The sequence below is a fragment of the Aricia agestis genome, chromosome 9, assembly GCF_905147365.1.
Source record: "Aricia agestis chromosome 9, ilAriAges1.1, whole genome shotgun sequence".
NCBI lineage: Eukaryota > Metazoa > Arthropoda > Insecta > Lepidoptera > Lycaenidae > Aricia > Aricia agestis.
In genome coordinates this window covers 15,359,456-15,382,884 of record NC_056414.1, presented here as the reverse complement: position 1 = coordinate 15,382,884, position 23,429 = coordinate 15,359,456, and the positions used below count along the sequence as shown (strand labels likewise).

At 36.4% G+C, this 23,429-nt stretch overlaps 1 protein-coding gene across 1 annotated transcript; it reads left to right on the top strand.

The window, feature by feature from the left end:
- The first annotated feature begins 15,358 nt into the window (after positions 1 to 15,358).
- LOC121730300 (THAP domain-containing protein 6-like) lies at positions 15,359 to 23,261 on the top strand. Its single transcript, XM_042119287.1, has 4 exons — positions 15,359 to 15,497; positions 16,838 to 17,018; positions 21,859 to 22,089; positions 22,561 to 23,261. The coding sequence occupies exons 1-4, from the start codon at positions 15,421 to 15,423 to the stop codon at positions 22,603 to 22,605; spliced, it is 534 nt and encodes a 177-aa protein (XP_041975221.1). The 5' UTR covers positions 15,359 to 15,420; the 3' UTR covers positions 22,606 to 23,261.
- Positions 23,262 to 23,429: the final 168 nt, after the last annotated feature.

Genomic DNA, 23,429 nt, shown 5'->3' with positions numbered 1-23,429 from the left:
TGAAATTACAGAGTCTATTATGAGTTGTGCCTTGCACCCTTGGCTAAACTTACGGCATCCTATCTGCTCTTCAGCTAAAATATTATGTTCATTTATATGTGTGTATATTAAATTGCTTATGCATGCTGTTATAATCTTGTAGATATTTTGCAGTCAGGTTATAGGCACAATAGACATAACTAGCAGTAGTTCCACTGCAAAGAGACGGACAGGTTTCAATATCTGTCAAATTCGTCGGGTTTCACTAGGATTATGAACGGAATGTGCCTCGCGCTGGCTGATATAATTTATTTTTAATTTATATTTAAATAAAGATTTCAAAATTGGATTCTGACAATTTTAATCGCATGTGCCAAAACACAAACAACAATACGACCAAAGAGGAACACGTCCAGCGAATATGTCATGGTTTTAAATTTGTAGGTATAGGGTAACAATTTAACAACCCTAGCGACGATTTTCGTCATAATACGTCAAATTTAAACATTTCAACATCAGTTCTAAGTCGACATACTCTATCATTCTGTCTACTCTGTTATAGGCCTATATTTTGCGGGGTTTGAAGTATCCGAATTATCTTTTGCTACCATGTAAGTTATGCCCTGTGTAATAAAGGATGGTATTGTGTCTGGCGATTTAATGAATGAATTTATGTGTTTGAGTAGTTTTTTAAACCATTAATTATGTATATGATCAGATCCGGTTGCTTTCCAATTATGCGTTTTACTTATAACTGCTTTCATATTTTCGAGCTGAATTGCTTCATAGACTTAAAAGATGTCTCTGGACTACTGCTCGTCGTTGGTCACCTACTTTCTGCTTTGATGCTTCCATTTCTGGGTATTGTGATGAGAATAATGTGTGTAAATGTGATAAGTAAGATTAAGTATCGGATTCTAAATTTGTGAGTATGAAATAGTGGCGCATTATGAAAATGTTCATTTGTTTAGACCATTTTATACGCTTGCACACCATAATGTAGGCGGGTGCAGTAACTCTGGCTGGGATAGCCTCCTGCACAATATCCACAGTAGATCTGATTGTCATAGGTGACAATATATTTGATAAACTAGAGTGAGTAGCCATGATATGTGAAGCTGGAGATGATGGTGGCGATGAATTGATGAGAGACTAGTTGATGAGTTGTCTCGACTATGATATTGGCGTATGATAACATTGTTATTGTGTGATACGGTGCCCTCCCCAGAATACACAGGGCAGCCCAGACCCGAGGGTCCGGGGCGGGATTGTCCATCGCGCAACGCTCCGGTATCCGCCTGGGGTATAATTCTGTTTCTTAGTCGTATCACATAATCTGGTTTCCTAAGAGAAGAGTTAACTAAACGAGAAATATAGTAAAAGGGAAAACATAGTTGGTGAAAGATAGATAAAAATAAAAATAAAGACGATTCAAAACCACGGATTGACTATAAAAAGACGATGAAAAGATTGATAAAGAAAGACAGAGCCGATGATCAGCCACGTGAGTACCTCACCCCGTAGAGGGTGGGGTGGCGCACCCAAGTGTTGCCCGGGGACACTAACTGGGAAGAACCGGCTTCACCCCCTTATTATTATTATTATTATATGATCATTTGATCATATCTGCATATTACATTATCATATTTCATTGATCCTATTTTACGTCATAATATGTGGTTTCAATAGCCAATGGAGAGCGCTAACGCTGACAGGTATTGACGTCAGGGTTACTATAAGATCTCAGAGAATTCGATGTGTCAAAATACATCGTTATTTTTAATATGGCTTGTTTTTTGTTATTTCAGCAAGATTATCCAAGTATATAATTAGAAAAATAATTACATTACATTATTTGAAACATATTAACGATCAAGAAATCAAAAACTCTTTTTTTATATTAAATAACTGGCAACAACTGAGTGACGTTTCGGACGTTCAAGTCATAGGGTGCACATTCACGTTACTTTAATCTAAAAATTACTAAATCGAGTCAAAATACAGCAACTGTGCTTTAGTTTTTTGCGCGGTAATACGGAGGGCTGATATTAGTGTTTGCGACGATAGATGTACGCGGAACATCCAGTAATTCAGTGAAAAAACTGTGATTTGGTGCAACAATAATCGAAGTGACTTTTTAAAAAGTGGGTACTTTCATACGTCAAGTGTCAACATCATAGACTATAGAAACCACCATTACTAGTTTTTTACCACAGATTATAGGCTTGAGCAAACGCACCATAGACTATAGTATCGCTTAAATAATATATGCAACGCCATCTAGCGAACTCTTGTGGAACTGAGTCAAGTGCAACTATAATGCCACTAAGGTGCAGAGCTTGCGGTCAATTTACGACACAGACAGATGGCGTTAGATGCATGAAGTGTACAAGATACTTACTTTGGTCAAAAAACTGCCAAATCCTGCCAAAGCCTGTAGTAAAAAATGCACAAATACTGCCATCTTTATTTACTGGTTTTAAAGTAAGAAAAGTAAAAATACACATATATAAGTACTTATTGCATTTTTTATAAGATTAAACATTCGCATCGTCTTCTTCCATTTCTTCATCTTTATACATAGATTTGTTCATGCGATTCAAAATTTATTTTGTAGGTTTGAAGGAAAATTTGCAATCACTATGCTCACCATTCACGCAACATAGATGCAACATGTTTGTTTATAAAATCGGCTAAGTGCGAGTCGGGCTCGCTCACGAAGGGTTCCGTACCGTTACAGAGAGAAATCAGAAAGTACTTAGGCAAAAAATTGTGTTTTTTATGGGATCAAATATTTATTTTATTAAAATTTTATTATTATTAATAATTAAAATACAAATATAATTAAGAATTTTGTGAAAATTTAAACCCCCTTACTAATAAACGCTGTATAAGCTTTGAATAGTTTTTTGTCTTCTTTAATCCAATTAAAAATGTATACTAGTATAGTGTGTTGTTTACTTTCAACGTTTACTTTCAATGTAAGGGCTGACTTACCAGATAGATTTTACCTGAGTAATAAATAAGTAACTTTATAATGTGTTATGTGTATATTATTTACCCCTTTAAGAACCTCATGTTCTTATAGGGGTAAATATATCCGACGATTGAAAAATCATTCCAAAAGAAAATGTGTATCTACTAATTTTCAATCGTCACCTTTTTTGCCAATTAAAATTTATGATACCTAATTTGAAATACAAATCTGTCAAAGTTGCATATTATTTATTTCTTATAGAAACTTAGGTAAAATAACTCGAACGGACTATACTATCGATAGCAAAATACTATACTATCGATAGTAAAATATACATCACTAGCACACGCACACATTGACAGATCGAAAATGGTCACGCATTTTCGGGTTGTCAGGTGGTCTATACGACAGTATATATTAAGTCTATGATTTGTGGTGTGTATTTGTAGTATGGTAATTTTTCTGAGATGAGGTTGTGTTTGTGTGCGAGTATCTGATGTATGATTGCTGCTACTTGGTCGTGTCTGTGTTTGTAGTCTGTCTGTGTATGGATGAGCAGGCACCTGTAATATGCTGTATTGTTTCTGGTTGCGTTATGGCAGTGGCGGCAGTGGTCGCTGCTCACGCTACGGTCTCTAATAATATGCTTTCTATAGTTCTTTGTATCTATTACCTGATCCTGTATTGCGAGCATAAATCCTTCCGTCTCAGGGAACAGCTCCCCTTGCTTTAACCATGCGTTTGACGCTATTTTGTCAACGGCGTTGTTGGTAAGGTCAAGACGGTGCCGGCCATGTAGTGATTTTTGTGCCCATGCTTCGATTTTTTGCTGGTTTGTGTAAGTTTTTATAGTTTTGCTTTATCAGCTAGTGCCAGTGGTGTGTAAAGATTAATCGTTGAAAGCAGGCTCTTGGGTGGTGCTTTCTATGTTTTGTCATAGTTGTGTTTATTAATCTTTGTGAAGTTTTAATTCTGTTAGGTTCCAGCGTATTACACCAAAGGAGTATGTGAGTATAGGTATGGCATATGTATTGATCGCTTTAATTGTGTTTTTTGCGTTCAGATGTGTGTGTAGTGTTTTATGTAGCCTTGCTTTGAATTTCTGTTTGAGTAGATTTTTAGTTTCTTTATGATGTATTTGCTGTGATTGGTAGAAGCCTAGGTATTTGTATCCCTCTAATGGGTCAACTGGATCAATTATTTCGTCATTGTTAAGTTTATACTGTATATTATGTTCTATTTTACCTTTATTTATTGATTGTATTTTACATTTATCTATCCCAAACTCCATTTTTATGTCATTAGAAAAAGATTGTGTACGGTCAGCAAGAGAGTGTAAGTGGTTTAGTGTGTTTGCAAAAATTTTGATGTCATCCATATAGAGAAGATGTGAAAGTGATGTATGGTGTGAATTATATTTGATCTTAAATCCGTAGTTGTTTTGGTTAAGTATGAAAGAAAGGGGGTTAAGGGCAAGGCAAAACCAAAGAGGACTTAAAGAGTCTCCTTGAAATATACCTCTCCTTATGTAAATGAAGTCAGTTTCAATAGCTTTAGTCGAGTCAAAAATTTTCAATCTTGTGTGCCAATTGGGCATAGTTATTTCTAGACAATTTATTATTAAGGGATTAATTTTATAATGTTTTAAAATATAAATAAGCCAGGAGTGTGGTACAGAATCGAAAGCTTTCTTATAATCTATATATATATAGTGTATATATTACGTTTCTGTTTAAGAGCCTGTTGTGAAATTACAGAGTCTATTATGAGTTGTGCCTTGCACCCTTGGCTAAACTTACGGCATCCTATCTGCTCTTCAGCTAAAATATTATGTTCATTTATATGTGTGTATATTAAATTGCTTATGCATGCTGTTATAATCTTGTAGATATTTTGCAGTCAGGTTATAGGCACAATAGACATAACTAGCAGTAGTTCCACTGCAAAGAGACGGACAGGTTTCAATATCTGTCAAATTCGTCGGGTTTCACTAGGATTATGAACGGAATGTGCCTCGCGCTGGCTGATATAATTTATTTTTAATTTATATTTAAATAAAGATTTCAAAATTGGATTCTGACAATTTTAATCGCATGTGCCAAAACACAAACAACAATACGACCAAAGAGGAACACGTCCAGCGAATATGTCATGGTTTTAAATTTGTAGGTATAGGGTAACAATTTAACAACCCTAGCGACGATTTTCGTCATAATACGTCAAATTTAAACATTTCAACATCAGTTCTAAGTCGACATACTCTATCATTCTGTCTACTCTGTTATAGGCCTATATTTTGCGGGGTTTGAAGTATCCGAATTATCTTTTGCTACCATGTAAGTTATGCCCTGTGTAATAAAGGATGGTATTGTGTCTGGCGATTTAATGAATGAATTTATGTGTTTGAGTAGTTTTTTAAACCATTAATTATGTATATGATCAGATCCGGTTGCTTTCCAATTATGCGTTTTACTTATAACTGCTTTCATATTTTCGAGCTGAATTGCTTCATAGACTTAAAAGATGTCTCTGGACTACTGCTCGTCGTTGGTCACCTACTTTCTGCTTTGATGCTTCCATTTCTGGGTATTGTGATGAGAATAATGTGTGTAAATGTGATAAGTAAGATTAAGTATCGGATTCTAAATTTGTGAGTATGAAATAGTGGCGCATTATGAAAATGTTCATTTGTTTAGACCATTTTATACGCTTGCACACCATAATGTAGGCGGGTGCAGTAACTCTGGCTGGGATAGCCTCCTGCACAATATCCACAGTAGATCTGATTGTCATAGGTGACAATATATTTGATAAACTAGAGTGAGTAGCCATGATATGTGAAGCTGGAGATGATGGTGGCGATGAATTGATGAGAGACTAGTTGATGAGTTGTCTCGACTATGATATTGGCGTATGATAACATTGTTATTGTGTGATACGGTGCCCTCCCCAGAATACACAGGGCAGCCCAGACCCGAGGGTCCGGGGCGGGATTGTCCATCGCGCAACGCTCCGGTATCCGCCTGGGGTATAATTCTGTTTCTTAGTCGTATCACATAATCTGGTTTCCTAAGAGAAGAGTTAACTAAACGAGAAATATAGTAAAAGGGAAAACATAGTTGGTGAAAGATAGATAAAAATAAAAATAAAGACGATTCAAAACCACGGATTGACTATAAAAAGACGATGAAAAGATTGATAAAGAAAGACAGAGCCGATGATCAGCCACGTGAGTACCTCACCCCGTAGAGGGTGGGGTGGCGCACCCAAGTGTTGCCCGGGGACACTAACTGGGAAGAACCGGCTTCACCCCCTTATTATTATTATTATTATATGATCATTTGATCATATCTGCATATTACATTATCATATTTCATTGATCCTATTTTACGTCATAATATGTGGTTTCAATAGCCAATGGAGAGCGCTAACGCTGACAGGTATTGACGTCAGGGTTACTATAAGATCTCAGAGAATTCGATGTGTCAAAATACATCGTTATTTTTAATATGGCTTGTTTTTTGTTATTTCAGCAAGATTATCCAAGTATATAATTAGAAAAATAATTACATTACATTATTTGAAACATATTAACGATCAAGAAATCAAAAACTCTTTTTTTATATTAAATAACTGGCAACAACTGAGTGACGTTTCGGACGTTCAAGTCATAGGGTGCACATTCACGTTACTTTAATCTAAAAATTACTAAATCGAGTCAAAATACAGCAACTGTGCTTTAGTTTTTTGCGCGGTAATACGGAGGGCTGATATTAGTGTTTGCGACGATAGATGTACGCGGAACATCCAGTAATTCAGTGAAAAAACTGTGATTTGGTGCAACAATAATCGAAGTGACTTTTTAAAAAGTGGGTACTTTCATACGTCAAGTGTCAACATCATAGACTATAGAAACCACCATTACTAGTTTTTTACCACAGATTATAGGCTTGAGCAAACGCACCATAGACTATAGTATCGCTTAAATAATATATGCAACGCCATCTAGCGAACTCTTGTGGAACTGAGTCAAGTGCAACTATAATGCCACTAAGGTGCAGAGCTTGCGGTCAATTTACGACACAGACAGATGGCGTTAGATGCATGAAGTGTACAAGATACTTACATAAAGCCTGTGTTAACCTTTCAAATAATGCTAAGGTAACTTCTTCGTGGCAATGCCTCGACTGCAAAGCGCAAACACCACGGAAGGATAACTCGGAACAACCAGAGCTGATTGATACTGTCACATTTGTTACATCGCGGGACTCAACCGAAAGCGTAAATGTAACTGAGCAGATTTTACGTGAAGTCCGCCTGCTTCGTGCGGAGACCAAGGAGTTCCGTGAAGAGTTCGACTCACTACGGATCATCGTGAATACATACCAAGATAGACTCAGTGAAGTGGAAACTCGTCTGACTACTCTGGAAAATAAATTTTCCGAACAACAGTCCAATGAAGTGGAGTATCTACGATCATCTGTCGAGCAGTTGAAGCTTGAATTAAACGACCGCGACCAGGATTTATTTTCTAACGATGTGGAAATAACTGGCATTCCAGAAGAGAAGTCTGAAAATATAGGCCATATCGTAGTTGTGATTGCGGATAAGTTGGGCATGACACTCGAGCAAAGGGACATCGTGTCGGCTGAACGGTTGGGTCGCCGCGCGCACTCTGGGGGTGAGTCGTCAAGCGCGTCTATGCGCCCTAGAACCTTGGTGGTACGTGTCGCGCAAAGGAAGCTACGGGACGAGTTACTAAGGGCAGCGCGTGTGCGCCGTGGACTTACTACGGAAGGAATTGGGCTTGCCGCGGCGCCGACTAGATTTTACCTCAATGAGCGCTTGACGCGCCATAATAAGGCGTTGTTCCATAAGGCTCGGGAGGAAGCACGGTCGCATGGACGGAAGTGCGTATGGACAGCAGGAGGAAGGATCTTTGCACGACGCGAAACTGGGAAAGCTTCTTTTCGGATACGCTCAGAAAAGGACATAACAAAAATTTTCGGTGGAGACTTACGTTAGAGAGACCGTGTTTTAAAAGTTTACGATTCTTATTTATACTTCCAAACATGTTTTATTTTGTATTATTTATTTTTTTACACATATTTAATTGCATTTTATTTACTGTTATACACGTAATCATTTATGTTTTATATATTTATTATTTTAATATTATCATTGGTTATATTATTTTAATTTATTTTATGAGATGTATGACAGTTATGAATAAGAAACACATTAAAGTTAGTACAATCTTTTTTATTAAAGTTGACAACAACTTACATGGTATAACGTTGAAACTGATGTCAACCCGAATTAAATTCAGTAGAAAATTATGTAGCTCATTGTTTTATTATGTAAATGGCTAATAAACATTTTAAGGTTGGATTGTATAATGCAGGTTCCCTGGGGACTAATCACGATAATATTGTTGCTGCTGTTAACCGGAATACTATCGATGTTTTGGCGGTGAATGAGACCTGGATACATGCAGGACAAGAGGGACGTGCGCCGACTATTTTCGGGTACCGGTTCCAGCACACGCCTCGGCCGCGGGAGCATCGTTCCCGTGGTGGTGGCGTGGGCTTCTACATTCGTCAAGGGATTACAGCGCGTAGTTGGCGTCATCCTGTTGATCCGGCACATGCTACTGTAGAGCAGATGTGGCTGATTGTGAATGCTAATGGCAGAAAGCTTATGGTTGGTACAGCCTATAGACCTGAGTGGGTTCCCATGGAATTATTTTTTGATGCCCTTACTGACACAGTAAGTTCCATCCCTGAATGTGATAGCATGATTTTGACCGGGGATTTTAACATTAACTACACTGATCATCAAAAATGTAAGCAGTTAAAGTCGTTTCTATCTTGTTTCAATTTGGATCAATTAGTATCGGAGCCTACTCATTTTACGAATGGCAGTCAAACCATGATTGATTTGGTGTGTTCTGACCTCACTGCGAAACAAGTAACTGTGGATGCTGTGGGAACACTATACGGTCATCGATTGGTGGTATGTGAATTTCTTAAGAGAGCTAAGGTCATACCACGCATCACTTCTTACAGACCTATAAAAAATATTTCTGTCGATAACTTTAATAATGACTTGCAACATATACGGTGGGATCTCATTGCTCAGCACACAGATGTGAATGTAATGTTAAGAGATTTTAATTACTGCATGCTTTGGCTCTTTGATACTTACGCACCGGTAAAGACGGTGGTAATTAAAGATCATTCCTATCCATGGATCACTGATACTATCAAGGACATGATGAGGGTAAGAGATCAAGCAGCTTTGGAATATCAGAAATCTGGAAGTGAAGGAAAAAAACAATATTATCAAAGTTTAAAAAGCGCTGTCTCTAAGGCCTTAGTGCAAGAAAAAAAAGCTTATTTTAAATTTAATATTAATAACAAATTGCATGACCCTAAAACTCTCTGGAAGAATCTAAAAAGTAATTTGCTGCCTAAAACCTTTGGAGAGTTGCCGTCTTTTTTTAATGACCCCGACCTTATAAATAAACACTTCATTAATGTTCCCGGTACTTCACAGAATTCACACTCCTACATAACATATTTTGAAACCCATAAATATACTGACGCTGTGTTTAGTATTAATAATATTAACTTAGAGAATTTAATTACTATATTGAAACAGTTAAAATCAAATGCAGAAGGATATGATTCAATTACATTAGATATGATCTTTATGACGCTACCATATACATTAGATACTATACTTGCAATTATTAATAGTCCTATAGAAACTACGACCTTTCCAGATGTATGGAAACATGCAATAGTGCGTCCAATACCAAAAATTAATAACCCTAGGGAACTTAAAGATTTGAGACCCGTTAGCATTTTACCTTGCTTATCTAAGGTTTTAGAGAAGGCGATATGCATAAAACTTACTAAATACTTAGAGGCAAACAATATACTGCCCACATTACAATCCGGGTTTAGGAAAGGACGAGGTACTGTTAGTGCGCTATTGGATGTTACAGATAACATCCTTAGCGCTCAAGATCAGGGTATGTGCACCATTCTGGTACTTTTAGATTTCTCACGCGCATTTGATTGTTTAAATTTTGATATTCTTCTGTCCAAATTGAGTTATTATGGATTCGACGAAGAAGCTGTAAAATGGTTTAGGAGCTATTTGAGTGATCGCTGTCAATGCATCAAAATTACTAGAGACGATGGTACAGAGGTGCTTTCAGATTTTATTACTATTGACAGAGGAGTGCCACAAGGTTCTATATTAGGACCAGTTCTATTTATTTTATACCTAGCTGATATAGTAAATATTATTAAATATTGTAAATTTCATATATACGCTGACGATATACAAATATATATCTCGTGTAAGCCTAATGAAATAAATGATACTATCGTTAAACTTAACCTGGATCTGTCTAGCATCGCAGGATGGTCATCTAAAAACTGTCTTGTACTGAACCCAATCAAAACAAAGTACTTAATTTTCGGTAACACATTCCAATTGTCTAATATTTGTATGAAGACGGATGTTGAGCTCTTGGGAGTGCCAATTGAAAGAGTGTACGAGGCCAAAAATCTCGGTCTTCACATGGACTGTGGGCTGAGATTTGAAAGTCATGTAGCAAACTGTGTACGTGACTGTTTTTATAGACTTAAAATCTTGTACAAGATGAGGCCTTATCTTTGTGTGCCATTACGCGTCCAGTTGGTAGAATCGATTGTTCTGTCTAAATTTAATTATATGGATGCAGTCTTCGGTCCGCGATTGTTCGCTAAAACTAAGAAGCTAGTGCAACGTGTGCAAAATGCTTGCGCGAGGTTTTGCTTTGATATTCCCAAAAGGGCTCACGTGACTCCTTATCTCAATGAAAACTTTATTTTAAAAATGCGACATAGACGCAAGCTTCACTTGGCGTGTCTTCTTTTTGGCGTTATGAAATATAAGGAGCCAAGTTATCTTTTTGAGAAACTTACATGGAAAACGCGACAATATGTGTCAAGACAATGTGTGCCCCAGCTGACTTTGGAGCGACACAGAACAGCCGCCTTCAAAGGCAGCTTCCGCTATGCCGCGACCAAATGTTGGAATAATATTCCACCCCCAATAAGGAACTCGCAGAGTTTTAATACTTTTAAAAAGAAACTCAGGAGATTTATTCTTGATCACCAAATGGCTGAAGCGTCCTTGAAAATAGACAGTAGTGCAATATAATAAGAATGTGTTTCTTTTATTTTATTATATATATTTATTATGTTCACCTATTCACAATATTTATTAGTACAGTTTAATGTTGCATGTTATTATACATAATATTATTATATTAAGTACACCAATTTTATATTTTTTATTTTATATTTTTTATTTATTTATTTTTTAACATTATTTATTTATTTTTACCTACTACGTAATAATTTTTTGAAGTTACGTTATTCAATGAAATTCTTGTTTTTAGTTTTAATTTTATTATTATTATTTTAGATTAGTTGTTGGTTTATTGATTTAGATGTCGTTTTTCCCCTTTTTACTGTTTTAACTATACTTTTTATTTACACTGGTTTTAAATTTCTAATTATAAAATGCTATGATTAATATTGAAGATATAATATTTTTAGGTACATTCCTGATATTTGTGTCTTTACTCTTTTCATCTTAAAAATAAACTTTCCGTGACGTCACCTGTCGGCCCAGCGGAAGATCAGCGCTGATTGCTTACAGTCAGCATATGCTGAGCTGCGTCGGCTTGTGCTCGAAAACATTTTATGATGTATGTCTTATTTATTGTAACTAAACTATGTATGTTTTCCTGCACAAATAAACGTTTTCTTTCTTTCTTTCTTTCTTCTTTCAACACCTATTTCTATGACCGTATTGGATCCAATCTCTCAACAAATGTCAAAAATCTATAATCAAGGAAGACATGAATCATATGTCTATATTACATTATCCAATATATTTGACTCAATGATCTCGGATCCAATATATACAGGGTGTAACAAAAAAAAAAAAACCGGCCAAGTGCGAGTCGGACTCGCGCACCGAGGGTTCCGTACAATTTTTTTTTTTTCACGGGTTAAAGGCAATTAGATCTAAGTATTTGATATGAATTTCAACTTGATAGCTCTACGCGTTCATGAGGAAAAAAGTAATAAGTTTATATTTATTAAAAAATATATATTTTGTAATGTAACTAAAAATTTAAGGTTTTCGGAATTTTTCCTTTATGTGTGCTATAAAACGTTGCTTCATGCCAAATTTCAAGATTCTAGGTCGACTGGAAGTACCCTTTAGGTTTTGATTCCCTTGCGAGTACTTGCGAGTTTCAAAATATGCAGCTTAAATTGCTGTTTCTTTTGATTGCGTTGACATAGAAGTTTGATTTTGTTACAGCTTAAAGGTATTATAGACCTGAGTATTTGGTATGAATTTCAATTTAATACCTCTACGCGTTTATGAGGAAATGGGTAGTAAGTTTAAAATTATTAAAAAAATATATATTATGTGATGTAACTAAAAATTTATGGTTTTCGTAATTTTTCCTTTATCTATGCTATAAGACGTTGCTTCGTACCAAATTTCAAGATTCTGAGTTCACGGGAAGCACCCTGTAGGTTTTGATTCCCTTGCAAGTGTCGAAAATTTGCGGCATAAACGGCTGTATCTTTTGATTGCGTTGGCTTAGAAGTTTGATTTTTTCACAGCTTCAAGGGACAGTAGACCTGAGTAATTGATATAAATTTCAGCTTCATACCTCCACGCGTTCCTGAGAAAAAGGGTCTTGACAGACGGACGGACGGACAGACGGACAACAAAGTGATCCTATAAGGGTTCCGTTTTTTCCTTTTGAGGTACGGAACCCTAATAAGTGATAATACTTTAGGGTGTGTACGTGTTCCTTGTAGAGAGTTCACAGTTGTGAAAGTAGCAGCGCTGAAGGACAAATTTTTTTTTTCACTTTAGTAAGGGGATATACAAAGGTGAAAAAAAAATTTCGTCTTTCAGCGCTGCTACTTTCACAGTGACTTCTCTACAAGTAACACGTACACACACTAAAGTATTATCACTTATTTTTGTTACATACTGTATATATGATAATCATATTAGATTATCATATTCCCCCAATGATATTCTAACGTTACACCTCGTCGCTCACTCGCTGCCACCCCGTGTTGTGGCATTATAGTGCCTAGTGGCGAGAAAAAGGGCCCATTCACGGCAGGCCGCCTTGCAGTCCGCCGGCTTATGTAGGATAGTGAATGGTGTCGCAGGCCTGCATGGCGGCCGGCCTGCGACACCATTCACAATCCTGCATAAGCCGGCGGACTGCAATGCAGGATAATGAATGGGTTACCATTCACTATTTTTATTTTGGACGTGGGAGAGCCATGCTTCGGTACGAATGGGCCGGCTCGACCGGAGAAATACCACGTCCTCACAGAAAACCGGCGTGAAACAGCGCTTGCACTGTGTTTCGCCGAGTGAGTGAGTTTACCGGAGGCCCAATCCCCTACCCTATTCCCTTCCCTACCCTCCCTTATTCCGTTCCCTTTCCATCCAACCTTCCCCTATTACCCTATTCCCTCTTGAAAGTGAGTGAGTTTACCGGAGGCCCAATCCCCTACCCTATTCCCTTTCCTACCCTCCCCTACTCCCTTCCCTTCCCTACCCTCCCCTATTACCCTATTCCCTCTTAAATACCGGCAACGCACATGCAGCTCTTCTGATGCTGCGAGTGTCCATGGGCGACGGAAGTTGCTTTCCATTAGGTGACCCGTTTGCTCGTATGCCCCCTTATTTCATTTTAAAAAAAACTAACGCTGGCATCTTACAGAAACGTAATTTTCGACAGTTCTCCTTTAAGAGGTCCATTCACGGCAGGTATGGTAGTCCTGCCGTAAATGGGCCTCTTTACCAGCAGCGCCCTAATTATGGAGGGTAGATGGCAAAAATGATGACATCTACACTCCATAGCCCTAATAAGTAATATCTGATCTGTGGTAACTGGCAGCGCCCCAGCACTTTAGCGAACGAAACCAAAATTGAATTACATCTAATAATAATAATAATAAGATCTGTTTGTACAAATCTGTTTACGTGTGCGTGAAAATGTTGTTCCTAGTTCCTATCTAGTACCTACATACATTTTCCAGAGCTTAAATTGCTAACATACCTAAAAGTCAAAACTGATTAACAAGAACAGAGAGAAAAAAGTGTTCTGCGACTTTAAATCACATATCTCTTTCTACCACGCAGTGTTACTGCTAGTGACATCTCGCTTGTTCAGCTCTTTGTTTTTCTATTCCGCTACAACCTGTGGCTACAACCGTTAAGGGCCCCCGAGACGATCAAACGGTTTGACTCAAACACGTTAATTTCGGTTTGACTCAAACCATTTTGATCGTTTACAAAGCTAGTTTGAACGGTTTGTCAAACATTTACGTGTTTGAAGCTTGTTTGATGTTTCATATTTTTGTTGTGTTTGACACACCGTTTGATCGTGTTCCAACGCGTTTGAACAAACTCCTCGCGATCCTCGTTCTAGAGTAGCTTTCTCCAACCAGCGGCCCGCCGCGCCGGGACTTTATTTGTGGCTCGCGTAATGTTAAACCATTTTGAAATTCACGTCCACCGCCTCCACCAGCAAAAAATGTAAAGTCGTCGTGAAAGTCGCGATTTTTTTTCTATTTTTAAATCGTTAATTTTGAAAAACATTATTTTTTAACCCTAAAAAAAATTTTGTTCCGGCCCGCGACAACAAGACCAAAACTTGTTTGGTGGCCTGCATGAAAAATAAGTTCTAGAGCATCTTGTCAGTTGTCTGCATCACAAGACGTGTAGGACGTAGGTACTCGACAGCGCGAGCGCCTATTGAATTTTTGCGCAGTATCGTTTGACAAACCGTTCAAACCGAAAGCAAACGGTTGCACCAAACACGTAAAGTTTGAATCAAACCATTTGACCGTCTCGGGGGTCCTTTAGGTATATTATATAAATATATTATTATCTTTCGTCTTATCCGTTAGGATTAGACCACGGAGCTAACAAAGAGGAGCTGGCCTAAGCTCTCTGGTATATCTGTATTATCTATGGTCTAAGCAGTAAAGTGGCCCATTCACAGAACACTTACTCCTACCGGAGGGTCCATTCCATAGAGTATACATTATAGCAAGCTAATGTATACTCTAAGGTCCATTCATTGCAGTCCGCCGGCTTATATACAGTAAAGTCGCAGGCCGGCCGCCATGTAGGCCTACGACACCATTCACTATCCTGCATAAGCCGGCGGAATGTTGTGAATGGGCCCTTTAAGCAACTTATATACTGTGCACTGTGAATTTCAACTAGGTCCTGACGTCATCATTGTGGGGTCAGTACACTTTCAGCGTTTGCCAGGTGCACAACGCTCGTAACGAGACTCGCATTATTTTGGTGTTTTTTACGTTTTTAACAAAACAAGGATGAAGTGTTGTGTTTTACAATGTCAAAGTTACTCAGACAGACGTTCTGATAACATGGATGGCATCACATTTCATCTGTAAGTAAATAATTTTATACGTAATTAAAAATATAAAAGTTCTAGATTTTTGCTTTCAGCGTTTCAGCGTTAAAATTATACTACTTGACACTAGATGGTGATACATGTAAAAATATAATATGTATATAATATGTACGTTTACGTATAATTTTGCAGAAGTAAATTACAATAATCGTACTTAAATAGGTACAGAAAACCCGTGCTTTTATAGCTTTTCATTATTATATTACTAATGGGCCGCCATCTGTCGTCATCTAGAATAACTATTTTACGTAACAAAATATATCCGGGACCGTATTTAGAATAAGGTAAATTATTTTTCATGTACGAGTACGGCGGAATTGTTATGGTGGAAAATAGCTAGCATTAGGTGGCATTAGTTTAAAAAATATAATATGGAAATTAGAAAGAGACTTTTTTTTAAAGTATAATAATGATGAACGGTAGATGCTTTGAAAAAATCTGTTTATAGTGACAAAAACAAATAAAAACGCAAGGTTAGTGTACAAGGGAGTCACTTTAGGGTTCCGTGCCTTAAAAGGAAAAAAACAAAATCTTAATATAAAAAATGTCTGTTTTCATACAAAACTGATATCTATATTGTATCATATTTTCTTTCACACTTCAGCGGGGCTAAAATGGTCACATTTAGCAATTCCTCTCAATCAATTCAGCAAATCAATTGTCAAAACTGTCAAACAGACAAATATCAAATTAGTACGAATTACTAAATATGAATTGCAAGCAGACTTGCATTTTGCGTTTTTAAAAGAATGAATCATAACTCATAATATGATTCTTCAAAGCGACCATTTTAGCCCCGCTGCTAGGTATTTTTCGCCATAACAACTATGAAAGTACAATACATACATAATATGCAAAAATCTTTTAGTTTTCTAAAAATAATAATTATTATTATAAACTCCCACGCCGGTTTCGTTTAAGCCAGGCCAGTTACGCAGAAGTATTTTTATAGTTCCGAAGTGTGTACGCAGTACACAAGAGCACTCTCTATTCCTTTTACTCTCATAACCCAGTGGGACGGAAGACCGACACGACTGGCGAGAGATCAGGCGCAGGGCCGACTTTTTACATGACCATCCGACGCATGGTTCATCTTACTTGTCTGACAATCAGGTGATCAGCCTGCATTGTCGTAACCAAACTTGGAAACATGTTTGTGTGTGCAGGAATCGAACCCATGACCTTCGAGTCAAGCCTGCTGCGTTCGAACTTCGAGTTGTCTAATGATAATATATCACAATGAACATGTCGTGATTGAGTATCGGCCTGGAAAGCCCGTCCTCCTTTTAATAATTATTTTTATATGTTCGTTTTAGATTTCCATCTGACAATAATTTAAAACAACTATGGATTGCAAAACTTAATAGACCGGATTGGACACCAACTAAATACACGAAGATTTGTTCTTGTCATTTCGATGACGCAGACTTCATGGTGACAAAAAAAGGCCTTAAAAAATTAAAGAAGGGCTCTTTACCTAGTTTAAAACTAGATTCGGTTTGTTTGAATATTATTATTTTTTATTTAATTTATTCTTGTTTACATTTACAGGTAAATGTTTACTAGGTTACATTTTTAGGGTTCCATAGCCAAATGGCAAAAAACTGAACCCTTATAGATTCGTCATGTCTGTCTGTCTGTCTGTCCGTCCGTATGTCACAGCCACTTTTCTCCGAAACTATAAAAGCTATAGTATTTAAACTTGGTTAGTAGATGTAGTCTGTGAACCGTATTAGTTCGTTCAGCAGAGAAAATGCCATTAGAGGTGGCTCTCTAATTTTAATTCGTAAAAAGCTAAAGTTTAAAGAACGAAAAGATATTGTGAAATTCTCTTCTGAACGAATAATCGAAGTAGCCTGTATTGAGCTGAGCCACCTTATTATTGTAAGCGTATACAGGCCTCCATCAGGTCTATACGACTCTTTTGAAGAAATAATGGAACAAGTTTTAAATAAAGTATGTGCATCTAAAAAAAGGATTATTGTGTGTGGTGATTTCAATATTAATTTGTTAGACTTAAATTGCACCACAATTAGATTCACATCCTTATTAAAATCGTTTAACCTAATTAATTTATTTAATGAACCAACTAGAGTTTGCGAAACAACTGCCACTTGCATTGACAATATTTACACAAATGTTACTCCCTGTAAAAAAGAAATAATTAATGCTCTGAGTTCTGATCATCGTGGACAGTTAGCTTCTTTTAACATTAAATGTGATAGTAATACTGAAGAAAAGATTGAGTTTATTCCTGTAAATACAAAACGTATTGAGAAATTTAGAAGTAAACTTGTTTCAAGTCTTCAGCGCTTAGATATGTCAAATAAACCAGATGAAGATTTTAATACATTGTTTAAAGTAGTGAGAAATGAATTCAAGTCTGTGTTTACTTCTAAAACGGTCAGTTTAAATAATAAAAATAATAATTTCAGAAATTGGGCAACTCCAGGTATTATTGTAAGTAGGCAAAGACTGTATGAGTTATATGATGAAAAAACAATGAATACTAGTGAATCCTTTAAAATATACGTGAAGAAATATTCAAAAATTTTTAGAAAAGTCTGTCAAGCTGCGAAGGCCCTCCATATAAAAGAAAAAATAAAGAACTCTAAAAATAAAGTGAAAACCACCTGGAAAGTTATTGCAGATGAGACTGGAAGAGTCAACTGTCGTAACTCTAAACTTGAACTTTATATTGATGATAAAAAGGTCAACTCTGACCTTGAGGTTGCGACAGTTTTTGAGAAGTTTTTTGCTGACATTCCGATCTCAACTACAAAAGACTTAAATTCCTCACCTGAAGTTGCGGAAAGGTTACTTAAAGAAAATGTCAAGGAATGTGATGTCAATTTTATTTTTAAAGAAATCGACTCCAGGGATATTATTAAGACTTTCAAATCGCTAAATGTTAAAAGTACAACTGATCTCTGGGGTATGTCCACAAGAGTTATTAAATCTATAATTGACATCATTGCCCCGCACTTAGCTCTAGTCTTTAATAATTGTATTAAAAATGGTGTGTTCCCTGACCTAATGAAGCATAGCAAGGTGATGCCTCTCTTCAAAGCTGGGACTAAGTCTGACCCAGCTAACTACAGACCAATATCTATTTTGCCAACTTTTAGTAAAGTATTTGAAAAAATAATTCTAAATCAATTACTAGTTCACTTTAACTGTAATAATTTGTTACATAACAATCAATTTGGCTTTACTAAAGGTAGGTCCACTACAGATGCAGGCATCAGTCTTCTATGTAGTATATTTGAAGCTTGGGAGGGGTCGCAGGATGCACTTGGTATCTTCTGCGACCTATCCAAAGCATTTGATTGCGTTGAACATGCTACATTAATCAGAAAATTGTATCATTATGGTATAAGGGACACAGCCCTAAAACTGTTAAGTTCTTACCTTGCAAATAGAACGCAAAGAGTTGAAGTTAATTCTAAAAGGTCTAATGGTAGTAAAATAAAGCTAGGTGTTCCACAAGGATCTATTTTAGGTCCCTTTCTTTTTCTCATTTACATAAATGACCTACCTTATCTAGTTAAAGATAAGCATGAGATAGTACTTTTTGCTGATGACACTTCACTAATTTTTAATGTGAAGCGACAACAATATAATTACGACGAGGTAAATAGTGCTCTCTTAAAAATAGTACAATGGTTTAATGCTAATAATTTACTATTAAATTCTAACAAAACGAAATGTTTAAAGTTCAGTTTGCCAAATGTTAGACAAGTACAAACCAATGTATTATTAAATGATGAGAAAATGAAATTAGTGGACACCACTGTTTTCCTAGGTATAACTTTAGACAGTAAATTACAGTGGGGTCCGCATATTGCAAATCTGGCGGATAGGCTCAGTTCTGCAGCATATGCTGTTAAAAAAATCAGAGAAATAACTGATGTAGAAACAGCGCGACTTGTTTACTTTAGTTACTTCCACAGCATTATGTCATATGGAATCCTTCTATGGGGAAATGCAGCGGACATTAATTCAATATTCGTGCTGCAGAAGCGAGCCATACGTTCTATTTATAAGATGTCATCGTGTGAATCCTTAAGAGAAAAGTTTAAGGAAATAAATATTCTGACCGTCGCATCTCAATATGTCTTGGATAACGTACTGTATGTAAGAAAGAACTTAAATAATTTCAAAAAGAAAAGCGACAATCATTGTTTTAACACTAGGAATAAGAACAAATTAGAAATACCAGTGATCAGACTTAGCAAAGTCAGCAAATCTTTTAAAGGCCAGTGTATACGCCTGTACAATAGAATCCCAGAAAACGTTCAAAATCTCTCTATCAATAAATTTAAAAATGTAGTAAAAGAACGTTTGTGTACTAAAGCTTATTATAAAATCAATGATTTCATCGACGACAACACACCTTGGGAATAGGGTGGTTCTTACAGGCTACTAGAATATTTTTCATAATTCCTATTGTAAATAGCTCTTAGTGATAATATTGTTATATAACACAGTCAAATTAACTAGACGCATGGTGATGACGTCATTGCGAAGCTTGCATATACATTCCAGTGGTGCGTCAGGTTAATATGACCGTGTTGTACTGTATATGTTTTAAATTGTAATTTTCCATCTTTTTAGTAAAAGATGGCCCCGTGCGAGTTTCTTACGCCGGTTCTTCTCGCCGGGTTAGTTCCCGAACCGGTGGTAGGCACCGTAGTATCGACGTTCGGTAAAGTTTTTGTAAAAAAATTACTCCGAATAAAAATATTTTTGATTTGATTTGATTTGATTTGTATTAAGATTTTGATACAAAAATGGAAAAAATATTAAAAATTTTAGGAGTCCTCATAGGTACAACTGAAACAAAAAAAAAAATCATTATGACCACATTACTGAGTTTCGCAAGCGTCTTAACTGGCTCCCAATACGTCAGCGTCGAAATTCGCACATCCTCACGCTCCTCTTTAAACTGCTTCGTTCTCACTCACCTCAATATCTACACGAAAGGTTCTCTTTTACTCCACCTAGCGAGAGACCAGTTCGCTCCTGTACACTTAAGAGACCACTAGCTATTCCTCACTGTAACACAATTTTCTATGAGGGCTCATTTTCATGTAAGGCGGCGCAACTATGGAACAGTTTGCCAGATCACATTCGTGAGGCACCTACTGTTTCCACATTTAAATTAAGATTGAAACGGTACTATTTATCACAGGCTTAATTTACTTCTAAGTCATATATTTTTGTTACAAAATCTGATTCTTCATATCACATAATATCTATATTTACTAAGTAAAAATTACATTCATTTATATTGTATGTAAGTATTGTTTATGTATGTTTATTATAATTATGTTACTTATTTAAGTATGTATATTAATATATTATATGAATTTAGTTATAGGATTTAAGTTTTAGTATTATGTCTTTAAATTGTACTAGTTTAAATGTTGTGTCTTTAGTGTACATTGCCCTGTTTTCACACCATTTTATATCCACTTCTGTTTATGGTTTGCTGGAAGAGATCTCTTAAAGAGATAAGTACGCCAATGTTATATTGTCACTTTTATAAATATGTCTTAATTTTGTACATAAAGAGAATAAATAAAAATAAATAAAAAATAATCTTAACTATGCGTGTGGGGTAATTATGCTCTATAGTTTTATTCTAAATCGATATATTATGTACATTTAATTCCATCAAACCTGCTCGATGCGAGCCTTCGAGCTGTCAGTTTTGCGGTCCACACAGTCATTATTATGCCTTGATTTGGAGTAAAACTATCGAGCAAAACCGCATGCGAGTACTTATCATTAGCGTTTTTAACGTCTTCTGGAACACGGGGATTATAATTACTATAATTTTTACACTCTGTTAGGGTTCCGTAGTCCGTAGTAAGTCCGTAGCCCGTCCGTATGTCTGTCCGTATGTATTAGTATAGATTCACGGGAGTAGGAAATATGCTGAATTTAAAAGGAAAACTATCACGGCTAAGAAGACTTCATAAGTTATTGAGTAATAGTCGATCAACTAAAAAAATGTATTCGGCGAAGTATAAAGGAACTTTTCGTTCAAATTCCTTTGAATGTAACTGAGATGATGTTAAATATAATAAAAATAGTGTAAAACACGTTGTAAATGTACATTCATTGACCATAAACAAAAATTAAAAAAACGAGCGGTACTACGGAACCCTATAATGCGTGTGGCCCGACACGCACTTGGCTGGTTTTTTTATCGTTTTAAAATTACTATTATTTTCTTTTCATATACATTACTGCTACTATATTTTGTTTAATCGAGTTTAAATAAGTTTGGAAAAATGACTAGTTTATCATAATATTTTTTACATTACAGCTTAACAGAAAATTGGCAGACCCTGTCAAATCATCTATAGACTCTACCACAGAATACAAATTACTCACGGAGGACCCTACCACAAGTAATTTGAATGAATTTCTCTTACTAAATGATTCGCCTGGAAAAAGGAAGCTTAAGCAAGAAATAGAACATTTGCGATATAAAGAAAAAAAAAGTGGATTAAAAATCAGGAGACTACAAATGCAAGTTTTGCGCTTGAAAAAGAAGGTATCTACTTATCTAGTGCCACTTCTTCTACATTACTATGGGGTGTAGATGGAGGAGAACTATCTCTGTATGTAAAAAGTGTCCGCTGAAATGCGTTAAATTAGGGTAGCGCTACAGTAGCAACAGGGTAAATTTTAAATCATTTAGCAGCTTTTATTTCAGCTACTTTAGGTTATATTTTTCAAAATATATTGGTATTAACCCTGTAATTCTGTGACTCGGCTATTCGGCTAACTTCAATTTATATTTTGTCACCAACGGCTGCATTCATTCCATACCCTTTGCTGCAGCTAGCGCCACTCTTGGAGGATTTTTCAACAACTGTTATTTACGGCGTACAGCTGGACACTTTTTCAAATATCCCCCATATAAGATAGTTCTCCTCCATCTACCCTCCATATACTTTACATACTACCAAAAAAAAAATTCCAAATCCACATGACGTACCTCCCGTTTTTGCTTTTGTTTCAGGTTCGAAGTTTAACTGCAGTAATTAAAGACTTAGAAAACAAATAACTTCTGCAGGAAGAGGACGCAGACATTTTATCACGTAATAAATCTATAAATATTTAAAAGATGAAAGACTTGGTTGGGCGACAAATTTCAAAAATCAAAAAACTTCCCTTAAAGAAGAAATATTATCCACCTCTCCTTCGCCTTATCACTTTATTATTATTCGCCAAATGTATACTCGTATGTTAGAAAAACGTTTAACACCTGCTTACCGCATCCGAGAACCATTTCTAAATGGTATGAAACTGTTGTTGGTGAAACTGGATTTACAGCTGAAGTTTTTAAAGCACAATATTTATTTAAATCGCAATAAAAATGTTTCCGGCAAACGCGCTTTGTGCAGTCGTAATAATGGACGAGATAGCTACAAAAGAGCACGTTGAATGGGATGGCCATAAATATCACGGCTATGTTGACCTCGGACTTAATGACGTACAAAAGGACAACTCGGAACAAGTGTCTCAGGCTTTGGTACTGTTACTTGTTTCTCAAATTGAGAGGTGGAAATTAGCTATGGGGTTCTTTCTAATTCATTCTATGACCGGGGAACAATGGGCTTCAATAGTGAAACAATGTCTTTACAAATTCGAAGAAAATGGTGTCGACGTTATAGTTTCCCTGACGCTAGACGGCTGCGATGCAAATATTGCAATGTAAAAATGGACGCCATCAAAACGCCATATTTAACCATAACCATAGAACTCGACAAGGTTTTAAATGCACGTGGCGAAAAAAGGAACTAACGCTGCCATCATACAAAAACGCGATTTTTGACAGTTCTCCTTTACCAGCAGCGCCCCCGCCCACGTTCATTTATAACCTTTTTG